At 33.7% G+C, this 11,628-nt stretch overlaps 1 protein-coding gene across 2 annotated transcripts in view; it reads left to right on the forward strand.

Moving 5' to 3' along the window:
• The window catches only part of SCYL2 (SCY1 like pseudokinase 2), a 35,924-nt gene extending 24,505 nt beyond the window's left edge, over positions 1-11,419 (forward strand). The window contains exons 10-19 of one of the 2 annotated variants that reach the window (XM_086610957.1): positions 2,146-2,157; positions 2,291-2,413; positions 3,703-3,816; positions 4,292-4,424; positions 5,412-5,530; positions 5,986-6,086; positions 6,833-6,899; positions 7,024-7,113; positions 8,226-8,345; positions 8,944-11,419. In XM_086610957.1, the coding sequence (XP_086467083.1) occupies positions 2,146-2,157; positions 2,291-2,413; positions 3,703-3,816; positions 4,292-4,424; positions 5,412-5,530; positions 5,986-6,086; positions 6,833-6,899; positions 7,024-7,113; positions 8,226-8,345; positions 8,944-9,594 (1,530 nt within the window). In that variant the 3' untranslated portion in view covers positions 9,595-11,419. The remainder of the gene's footprint in view (positions 1-2,145; positions 2,158-2,290; positions 2,414-3,702; positions 3,817-4,291; positions 4,425-5,411; positions 5,531-5,985; positions 6,087-6,832; positions 6,900-7,023; positions 7,114-8,225; positions 8,346-8,943) is intronic. The other variant, XM_086610956.1, reaches the window with a different exon arrangement.
• The last annotated feature ends 209 nt before the right edge of the window (positions 11,420-11,628 follow it).

Below are 11,628 nucleotides of genomic sequence, written 5' to 3' on the forward strand. Positions count from 1 at the left end.
TGACTGTCCTTGTGCAAGGCAAAACCATCCAGTTCCTGTGTGTTTGTAACTCACAGAGAGGGGCGGATGGGGACGATGTCAGTGTTTCTTCCAAATGCTCTCTCAAGATGTTTTAGATTTGTATGAGGCCTGTCACTTGGCTTTTGTAGGATTCTTGAGTTAGGAAGTGAATGTGTCATAGGGAGGCTCCGGTAATTCAATATGAAGAAATTGTTATCCAGTGTTCACTATGTCTGTGGATGAGGGATTTTATAATATGAAAATGGAATATTTAGTTACTCATTCTTACCATGCTCTTGGAGTTAGCATGGAGTAACTGATGGGCTGTAAATTACCATCCTCACTTACTCTGACATGACTTCCCAGTGTAGACAAACCCTTAATTTATATCTAGGGGAATCCATAGAGACTTAGCTTATGAAGTACTGAAAATTCATATTCTAATTCAGTAAACCAAAGTATTCCCTGACAAGCCCTGGGCTCTGTATTAATGAATGAAGCATATCTTTAGCATTATTGTTTAGAGTGCAACTGCTGCTGCTTGCTTGTTAGATGGTGTATTTTGAGTCTGTGACTATGACATCTTAGTTTCTAACTTAAATAGATAAAAAGTTATCAAATAGGATCTTAGAAAGCTTAAAATAAAAGGGGGTTCATTGGAACAGTGTGCACTACATTGAAGTTAAAGACAGGTAAGGAGAGATTTCAAAAACAATTCAGCTTTAAGTTATCTTAGTCGAAACCATTGACAGCTGGTGGAAAACAACTGAACTGCTGTGAAATCTAAATGACCATAAAGTATGATATTTAACTCAAAAGCAGTCCATTATGTGTTCAAATATCTGGTTCTTATTTTAAAGCTTTTCTAGGTGTTAAATAACAGGTTTCATTCATGTCCTTTTCAAATTTGCAAAAACAATCAAACAATCCTTCTAAAATATATATTTTACTAACTTGGAAACTGTCATGCCACAGCATTACAAGGTTGCTAGACAAGAGGACAATGTTATGAGCACATGAATGTTTCAAAAAGTCAAGTTTAGGACAAATAAAAAATCCTTAATCAAGAATAATTATAAAATCTAACTTTAAAACTTATCTGATCCATCTCACTCTAATTCTCCCAAATTTGGGGATATTGCATCACGATCAGTATTCATGGAATGAATGAATGAGTCTGTGTGTGTGTGTGTGTGTACAGTTTAGCTAATTACACAGTAAGAAAACACACATTAGCTGCAGTTCAAAAGAATTTATTTTTCTTCCCTGTAAAGGAAGCAAATGAGAGGGGAAACATATGTGGTCTTGGTGCACTTGTATTTCTACACTCGAATGCTTCTGTTTATTTGATATACAAGCACTGATTGCTATGTATTTTTAGACTTAAAAATTGAAATCTTTTCCTCCTGTGAAATACTTGGCTTTTTATTGTAAACGTGATACCATTCACCACAATTTATCCATCTGGTCTAACCTACTTTCTAAAAGAAGTTTAGATATCAGTGGATAGTCAGTGTCACCTGTAGCAAGTTGTCTCACCTCTCTGAGATGAGACATGAGTCTTATGAGTTACATAGCTCTCTGTATTGGATATTGAACCTGAATGAGTAATTTAGAGTAGAAGCTCACTTTTAGAAGGCCAAGACTAAGTAAGGTGAATTCCACTATGTAAATGTGCTATTCCGGTGTTGCTTTTTAGATTAATGTGTTATGATTTTTTTGTTGTTTGGGATTTTTCAGTTTACGATACATAATTTCTGTGTGAAATAGAATAAAGCTGTTTTGTGTTCTTATAGTAGCTGTAAGATTCTTTTCATCGTGTCCCTGTTTTGATTCTAGATACAAATGGAATGCAGCTTTTATGTGGCGTTGTGATCAAATGCCTTAAGGGCAGCATTTGAACCATAGTTTTTTGAAAGGTTAGCTTTTTCAATAGGGATGTGTGTATAAAGGTTTTCTGTGGGTGGATTTTAACAAATAACCAAATAACTTGTTGTAAATAGAAACAAGAACTCCGTCCTTAGCCGTTATGAATTCTTACTTTGGAAGGATTAGTCGAGAACACGCATATTTTGTTTGATTTGTATTTGCTATTTTTAAAATGCAATAATATGTAAAAGTGTTTTTTGTCTTCCATGCCTTCAGGCAAGCAACATGGTAAGTGATCACATTTACTGAGTTGGAAGAAAACTTCTGAAGTTTTTATGATATGATACAACGCACTTTACGTTGTAAGTATATGTTTCTAAAGTTAAAACTTTTGGCTTCTGAATTGTCCTTCTTTTAATAGATCTTGTTGATCTTCCTGCAAAAAATGGACTTACTTCTAACCAAAACTCCACCAGATGAAATAAAGAACAGTGTTCTACCAATGGTTTATAGAGCCTTGGAAGCCCCTTCAATTCAGATCCAGGTACAGTAATTGCAGCCTTTGTTTAAAACAGTTTTCTTCTCTTTTCTTTAAGCTGATGTGCCAAATTTTTTATATCCTTGTGTTTGTTTACTTGAAAAAAAAAGATGAAGCGGTGTGATATTCCTGAATGTTGAAAGAGATGAATGTTTTATTAAAGAAAATTTGTTTTAGTGAAATAAAATTTAGTTATCTTATTTTCCAGGGAGTAACCATTTGATTGTTGTTCTAATGCTCTTATCCTAAATTCTGACTAGCCACCATAGCAAACAGTAGGATGTGCATTTATAAACTGTTGCCTGTGCCGCAAAAACCGTGCAGGCATGCATGTTCTTACCAGTCAGTGAGAGGTGTCTTATTCTGAGGTCCCACTGGTGAGAATATGTGTGCTGTCAGTTACCTTGGAAGACCTGACTTGCTGTGAAATCATGTTAATATACCTTCTGGTGACATTTTTATGTAACCATATTTCAATTTTTCTCTTTATGCTTCTCTACCTTTCTACGTTTTTTTGCTTGCTTGTTTGTTTGTTTGTTTGTTTTAAATCGTTCTTCCACTGGAATTAAATTCCAGTTAGCCAAGGACATTCAGGAGGGGAAGGGGGAGATGAGCAAAGAAAATATTTCTTAAAGAAGGTTTTGGATAATCAGATGTGACTTTCACCTTTGCAATGCCTTTACAGTACTTTTGATGAAGGTTTTTGTTTGTACATACCTGGCTTGAGTTTTTTCTGCATCAGTAGTTTTGTTACTCAGGTATTTACTTGCAACCTATACTGAATATTACTATCTCGTTATTTTTTGAGATGGGCCTGAAATTGGGTATTTTTTTTTCCTCTGTTGCTTAACTATGTTTAATCTTGGCATGCTCTTTTATGTTTCAGCGTATCATTGTGCTGCTGCAGAGTTGATAATACTCACTCAGATTTGCTTGATTTGTGTAGGAAAATGTTATAATTTGATGTAATAAAAGTCATTTTTTATATAAAGGTTTTTATGAAAATGCAAGATATTCCTGCTATCCAAATATTTTATTATAAATTTATGAATACTCTTTTTGAAATCCATTTTCCAGAGTTCTATCTGCATATCATGATGCTTTATTTTTCCAGCTATTTTTAAGTAAGTGTGATAGATTAAGGTCAGCTTAGTTGAACATGATATTTCCTTAAATATTTCCTTAAAAGATAATTTTAAGAAGACATTTTAAACTAATTTTGATCTTTAGTACTAATTTTATAATAAACATGCATGTTTCCTTCTAAACTTATGCGTGTTTTTTTTTTTTAACAGGAGCTTTGCCTAAACATAATTCCCACGTTTGCCAATTTAATAGATTATCCATCAATGAAAAATTCATTAATTCCAAGAATTAAAAATGCATGTTTGCAAACTTCTTCTCTTGCTGTAAGTATTCTAATAATTTTATCTCTTTCTCAGTCATCGGAAAACGTTGTTACCTTTAATTTACTTCAACTTTGCTGCTGTTTTAAAGAAAAGCCCATCAGTGTGCCTTGATTTCTTTTTGAGATTTTTTTTTGCTCTCTTTTATAAGTACAAAAGCACCATTTACTTTTTTACTCTAACAGTTTTTAAAGTTATTAGCAACTTACTGTTGTTAAAAATACTGTAAAAATTGTTGAAGTGTGTTCCAGAATAACAGTGTTGGTCCCACAGGAAAGCCAAGGTTTTGTGATCCGTGTGTAACTATATATATTTTCCTTTTATGACACAAAAGATTTTGTTTTAACTTGACTTGAATTTTCAGATACAAAGGTCGTAGTTTCAGCAGCACCTGTTCTTCTAAGTATGAGTTTTGTATGGGGTTTTTTTCTTAGGCAAAAACATAGTAAAGAGTGTGTTTCATTGTCGTACTTCACAGGTCCGGGTAAACTCACTAGTGTGCTTAGGCAAGATTTTGGAGTACTTGGATAAATGGTTTGTACTTGATGATATTTTACCTTTTCTACAACAAATTCCATCCAAGGAACCTGCAGTGCTAATGGGAATTTTAGGTAATTAATATTTTCAACTTTCTTCTGTTTTGTGCTTTGATCTTGTAAATCTGAGAGCTTTCCATATTATCATCCGTAATGTTTTCATAGTGTATTGCTAAAATGACTGTTAAAAACTTCCTGTTTCTGGTTCTTTAGTATGCCTGTGTTCAGCTACCATATGTATTGCTGGTACTTCCACACACTAGTACATATATTTGTAGTCTTCAAGGCCCAATGCAGTTCAGAATACTCATTGCAGTTCTTGGACTGTTACACTGTCATGGACTGTATGGTCCACGCAGCCAGAGAGGCTGTTTTCCTCAGAAGAGTATACGAACTGTCTTCTTTCAGATGCTGCTGAGCTTTTAAGATGTTACTGTTGCCTTTTACCACTCTTGCATGTCAGATGCTATAAATGACTGTCTACAAATCTACTGCTCTTCACTGCAGGTTTTGTTAGACTCATTTTGTTGGACATTTAAACAAACATGGCTGTCTTTACACTGAAATGGAGCATAGTCTGGGTGAGGTTTCACAAAACAGCCGTGTGTAACACAGCCCCAAACGTTTGGGTAAGAATCTTTGTAAAATGCAGAGAGCAGTGTGATAGTTACTCCTAGACACTTTTGTATCCCAGGAGAGAACACATCCTTAGTTAATGCAATTTAATTTCTCAGTGGCAATTTGTCAGTTTGTGGTAACTCAGTTGTTAATGATCCGTTCAAAAAAGCATATTCTTACATAATTGACCAGGACTATATATTGCCTAATACCAGGTTTCATAGCTGCAAAGTATTACTGTGGACTTCCTCTTATTCTCAACTTTAGCAAAGCCTCTTGCCGTGATACGTTTGTGTTGTGAATGAGTACTTAGCTTTTATGATTCTCTTTGTCCCTGCTTGCACACAGAGCCAGTGTATGTTCAAATACATCAGTACATATAGGGAACGCTACTTTGTTCACATACTAAATTTAACAATTTTTGTATTTGATGTTGTATGTCAGGTATTTACAAATGTACATTTACTCATAAGAAGTTGGGAATTACCAAAGAACAACTTGCAGGAAAGGTATTGCCCCATCTGATTCCTCTTAGTATTGAGAACAATCTTAATCTCAATCAGGTATGAACATGACTATGTTACTTGCTTTTACTTGATAAATTTGCAGAGAACAGATTTAAACTGTTGTGGGGATTTTTCTTTGACGTAACTGTATGTCTATGTCTGTTGTAAAAGCAAACAAACAAAACCAAAAAACCTTCCAGTGTTGCTGTATTTGCATGTTTAAAGCTTTTTATTTTTCAGTGGATTTAATTGATCTAGTATAAAATTTCAAAACGAATACTATCACCTTCCAACTAATCCTGCAAAAGCAGTTACCTACTAACATAATTGCAATTCAGATTAAAAGCTAAAGTACGATCTTAATGTTTCTTCCCTTGCTCTTGTTTGTAACTGTTGCAGATAATGTAGAACTGCAATCATAGGATTTTTTTTTCAAATTAATGTGGTAATATTAATCTGTGGGTTTTTGTCTGGTTTGCCACACATGTTTTTCTTGTATGTTTCTTTTACAGTTCAATTCTTTTATTTGTGTTATAAAAGATATGCTTAATAGATTGGAGGCAGAGCATAAAACAAAACTTGAGCAACTTCATGTCATGCAAGAGCAACAGAAGTAAGTGTTTGTTTACATGTGTGTTAGAGAAGAAACAAGTGAACAGAGATAAATTTCAGTTAATTTTTTGGCAAATGTAAGAGAACTCTAGCTATAGCAATAAAAAATTTAGGTAATTCTCACTTCAGTAGTTGAGAATTACCTCAAATAAACACAGTTATCAGCAAAGATTTTTTAGTCCTAGAATGATAATAATATTGTGATGTCAGTGGTTTTATAGAGTAAAATCTTTTGTACAGTTCAATCACAGTTTATTATTTTGAGTCAATAATTTTTAATTAATTCATTAAATGTAAAAGTTCATACTGAACTCCACTAGTACAGTTTATGTCTTGCTTCATATATGCTAAGTTGCTTTTCTGTAGTTGTTGAGAACATAAACCATACTGGAGAAACATAAACATTGCAGCCTTTTAGAACGCAGTGATATTTGAAGATATTTAAAGCTATTTCATGGAGTCTGATACGAGGTCAGATTTCTGAGCCAAATTAACTTGGTCTTCCCAAAGTCTGTGTCGCCTCGTTCAAAGGAGGAACATGTGAAATGATCAATCGGAAACCTTGACAATTTAGAATATTAACATTTTCCAGTCTCCTACAGGCATTCTATAAAAATGGCAATGATCTTACAATGCAATTTTTTTGCATTATTTAAATACAGAAGAATAATCTGCATTGCTGAATTAGTGTTGTTGATGTGTCTGCAAAGTTATCTTTTTGTAATATGTATACTCTATACTATATAGATCTTTGGATATAGCTAACCAAATGAGTGTGTCTGAAGAGGCAAGATCTAGTAGTACAAATAATCAGGTAAACAACAATATTTTATTGTGTTACTTATATGTAGAAATTTGAAATGTAAAAGTCAATATTTATGTTACCTTCAAATACAACATTTCAAAAAACTAAATTTTGTTTCTTTGAACTTGAACAGATTGACAAGGTATTTAATACTAGTGGAACTGACCTTCTAACTAGTGGATCTGATAGTAAAGAGAATGAGATGTCATCAAAACAGAAAAAGGTGTGTTTTACTTTGTTTTGGAATCCTGTTACATCCATCTGTCTAATGCAAGGCTGATCCAGTTGCATAAAGAGTATGTGTAAATACTTATCATATTTAAAGCTTTAAAAGAAAAACTAACTGCTTTTATATACAATAGCACCATACATAGTCATGAGTGAAGATCCACTGAAAAATGTTCAAATTATATCCTTGAATTTCTGTGAAAGCCTTTCCTTGAAAATAGCTTTGTACAAAGTAGGCAGCAATTAGGATTATAAATTTTAGGTCATTTTGTTTCTCCTTAGTTATAGATTTCAATGAAACTGAAACTTCAGCAGTGGATTTAGATAGGAAAATCAAAACAAGCATCTACATGATAAAATTACAGAGGTGATGATAAAATGTAGAATTTTATGTAGTAGCAGAGACTAACATTTACTGTACAATTCAAAGTTAAAATGAACAATCAATATGAGGATAAATACAAGAAGTAAAGAAAAAGCATGATATGATAGAATATTAAACATAAGCATAAACTAATATAAAATTCTTTTCATGCTATTAATTATGTAAATGGCTCCTCAGAATCTATAGATTTTATTGTTTCAGTTTCTGGTCATCTGAACTCTCTCACCACTTTTAGACTAAGGGGGAGTGAATTTATTATTTTATCCTTTATCATTAACAAAAATAGAGTTAATATCCTAAAAAGTCTCTTAAGCGATTTAAAAATAAAATTCTCTTTCCAACTTCATGGTCAGTTGCAGTTCTATATCAAGTGCCAGTTGGTAACCATATAAAAAGAAAAACTGTGAAGAACACTTTTTCTTATGTCCAACGTTCAGAAGACAAAGCTGAAATGGTTTTGTCATGAATTTATCAATCTTGTTATTTGAAATCTGTTCATATTTCTCATTATGCTACTTTTAATATTGTATTTATTTGCTTTAAGTACTTTTTAGCAATGTGATATTATAATAGATTTTGTGCTTATCCTCTTTCTTTTTTTGTGTAAATAATATGTATTGTTCTACCACATACTGAAATGACAGTGCTATTTATGAGATAAAAATATTAATGTAAGAATAACTATTTTGTGCAACTTAGTGTCAGTACTTTCTCTTTTAAAGGCATCACTTACACTTGAAGAGAAGCAAAAGTTAGCTAAAGAACAAGAACAGGCACAGAAACTGAAAAGCCAGCAACCTCTTAAACCACAAACAACTGTAATAACACCTCCAGTGAAGCAGGTGAGAAATAACCAACTACTGCACTGTTTCCATTGGAGCCGTGATGCTTTTTCCTTTCAAGTGCTGTATGCATTTGGCTTTTTTTGCCTCCTCTGGGTCACCTTTGTTTTCACTGGTAGTGCAATGGCACAGCTGAGAAAAACTAATATAAGTTTTAATCTGCCTTCCTTTAGCATCATTGGCAATATTTCCCACTTTTTAAACTGCAGGAGTTTTCAAAGGAATACATATTGTTGGAAGGCCTGTGTTCTAGATAAGGAAAAAGCACATATTAAAAAAGATTTTGCTCTGAAGAGTTTTGTTAACTGAATATATAAAGGGCTTGGACATAGGGATGGGGCATGTAAGCAAATGTCACAGTAGTACTTCATGTATAGACTTAGTTGTCAAATTAAAGATGCATAGCAATTAGTTCTAAGCAGCAAAGAACAAAAATATCTTATTTGGTTTTGTGTATAATTCCATTTCATGCCTGATTCTATGCAGTGAATTCAAATTTCTGATAAATGAATTCCACTTCTGCAGGAGCAATGATAAAGACTGTTGCTAGCGTGTTTGTACAGGAAAAGTATTTAATGACATTTTATGTATTTTGCAGACAAAAGACTTGACTGATACCTTGATAGATAATATGTCATCTTTGACTAGCCATTCTATCAACAAAGCTAAAGTTGCATCTTCAAACAGCTTCTCTTCTGTCCCTTCTGTGGGTGTTGGAATGGGATTTTCATCACCTGTTGACAACACAAAGAGAAACGTAACAAATGGACTAAATACTAATATGGGTTTTCAGACTGCTGGATTCAGTATGGGAGCTGGTCCCACCACTCAGAATTTCTTCAGTGGTCCAAGTGCAATAGCAACAACCAAGATGAACATTGTACCAACTGCCAATGTGCCCAATTACAGTCCTATGAATGCTGCATCTGCAATCTCTCCACTGACGCAACAGAACAGACCCCCAGATATGTCTGCTTTAGATAATCTTTTTGGTCCTCAAAAACCCAAAGTTAGCATGAAACAGTTGGCTCAACAGAAATCAAGCCAATGGGTTAATCAGTTTGTACCCCCACAAGGGTCCCCAGGTGTGAGCAGTTCAGTCTTGGGACCTCAGATGAACATGATAGGACAGTCTGGCTTTGGTATACAGGGTAATCCTTTCTTTGCTCCTCAGAACTTTGCACAACCAGCAAACACAATGACTAACAGCAGCTCAGCTAGTAATGACTTAAAAGATCTTTTTGGGTAAAATGTTTGTTTTCTTCTTTCAAAGATTGATGAAATTTGGATCATGGGTAAGCTGATTAACATCTTTTTTGATTAATAAAAGCATGATTTGGGGAAACTTTCAACACAGCGAAGTAAAGACTTTTGCACTGGGAAAAAGACTTGATTTTTGCATTCACCTGGTACTGCAGTGAAATTGTGTAAGTGCAAAGTCATCTTACATGCTAAAGATTTCCTGTCTCTTTACTGAACATCAGAGCACTGAAGGTAGGATGCATATATTCAATCAAAAAGAAGCAGCTAAGTATTTCAAAATTATTCAGAAGCGTACTCAATCAAGACCTATGAAATCTTCTACAAAATTTTGTTTCTTAAATTCAATAAAAGTGCTTAGGGAGTAATAACCCTGCTGAACACAGTCCTGCGGCCCAGTCCTTTCAGTGTGTACTAAGTTCTTATTGATGATTTGTGTTGCCTGAATTTGGCACAAACTGTCATTCTGCTATATGACAGTTTGCAAAAAGTAAATTTTTATGCTGCCTCAAAAAGTTGTGTTGCATAGAAAGATCTCTAACCAGTGACTGTGTAAGAGGCTAAGAAGAACAAATATTTTATATTTATTCTCTTATAAGATAATTAAAATAAATGCGGTAGTAAACAACAAGATTCAGGAGGATCAGAAGTTGTTTTAAAACTTTGTGCAAGTTTGAGACAGAGTAAGAACACTGCTCCAACGGTCATGCTGTTTTGCAACCTGTTTTTTAATGCCAGATCCTTGTTACCAGCCATATAGCAAAAGCAACATACCACTTAAGCAGCATTTTAAAATACATGTGGTGACAAGATCGCATTTGTTAAATATTCCAATGTTTTGGATAATTTGATACTGCTTCTAACGTGTGAAAAAAGAATACGAGTTATGGAACCTCCTGAAAAGAATGTTCTCTGTAAAATTCAGATGTTGACTGCCCTAACTGTGTAACTAAGCAGTTCGGTGTAAGTAAGCAGTTATACAGAAATATCTTTAATGACTTCATAGATTTTGGCTCTGTTCGGAAGATGGAGAAGGATTGCCTTGCACAAGTTGCACATGGTTGTGTGAAAAAGCGGAGTGCCATAAATTGCCTTGACTAGAATAAACTATTTCATTTTAATTTTGTTTTAGCTCAAGTCCTTATGAAGGATAGATGAATATGAAGCGAGTTCTCAAATACAGATTTGTAAGCTCTAGAATATATGGTATTTCAGGTACTTTTTATTTTATTACTCTAAATTTAATAAAGCTTTCCAGAAAACCAAGCAGTAGTTTCTTCTACTTCCCAGAAGGTGTATGTTCAGCTTGCCCATGATAGAGTATCTTCTCTGTAAGATACTACTGTTGAGTTTTAACTTTTTCTTTCCTAGGAATTTCAGGAGCTTTCTTACATAAGAAATATTTTGAAGACTGTAGCTGGCTATTTTGAGAAGGAAAGAACTAGTTACCTTTTTTTATGGAAGCCTACATGCTTTCTTTTTCAAAGCCTTTCACTGAAGAAATTGTTCTTTCATTTGCTGCTTAAGAAACCAAAGGGCCTTATGCTGTAAATGTGACTTGTATTTTGTTATATTTCCACAGTTCTGAGCAGTAATGGCATTAAGCATATTTCTTCAAGAATTGTTTATGTATCATAGCTGCTGCCCTAGTCCTATTGTTTTAAAATATCTGGGACCAGAGAAATTGTGGTTTAGACAACAATACCTAACACATTGTAATGCTTATGTGCTGTTAATATTCATGGTAAACATTGTAGGTTATGTTAAGGTATGTGTGTAAACTTAAGTACAATACCAGAACTGTTAAACTAATTTAAGTTCATTTACAGTTACTAGTTCTCTATACTCTCAGTCACACTAATGTCTTCTTTTATGTCAACTTTTGAAAGTTACATTTTGTTAGGGTAACTTAAGGCAAGCCTTTGAAGAATTACTTGAATCTGTATTCCTCTAAATTATTTGGAAAATAAGTTTATATTAAAAATAACATCTCTTAGGACTCTACAATGTATTAAATTAATAT

The sequence above is a fragment of the Tauraco erythrolophus genome, chromosome 4 (genome assembly GCF_009769465.1).
Source record: "Tauraco erythrolophus isolate bTauEry1 chromosome 4, bTauEry1.pri, whole genome shotgun sequence".
NCBI classification, from domain to species: Eukaryota; Metazoa; Chordata; class Aves; order Musophagiformes; family Musophagidae; genus Tauraco; species Tauraco erythrolophus.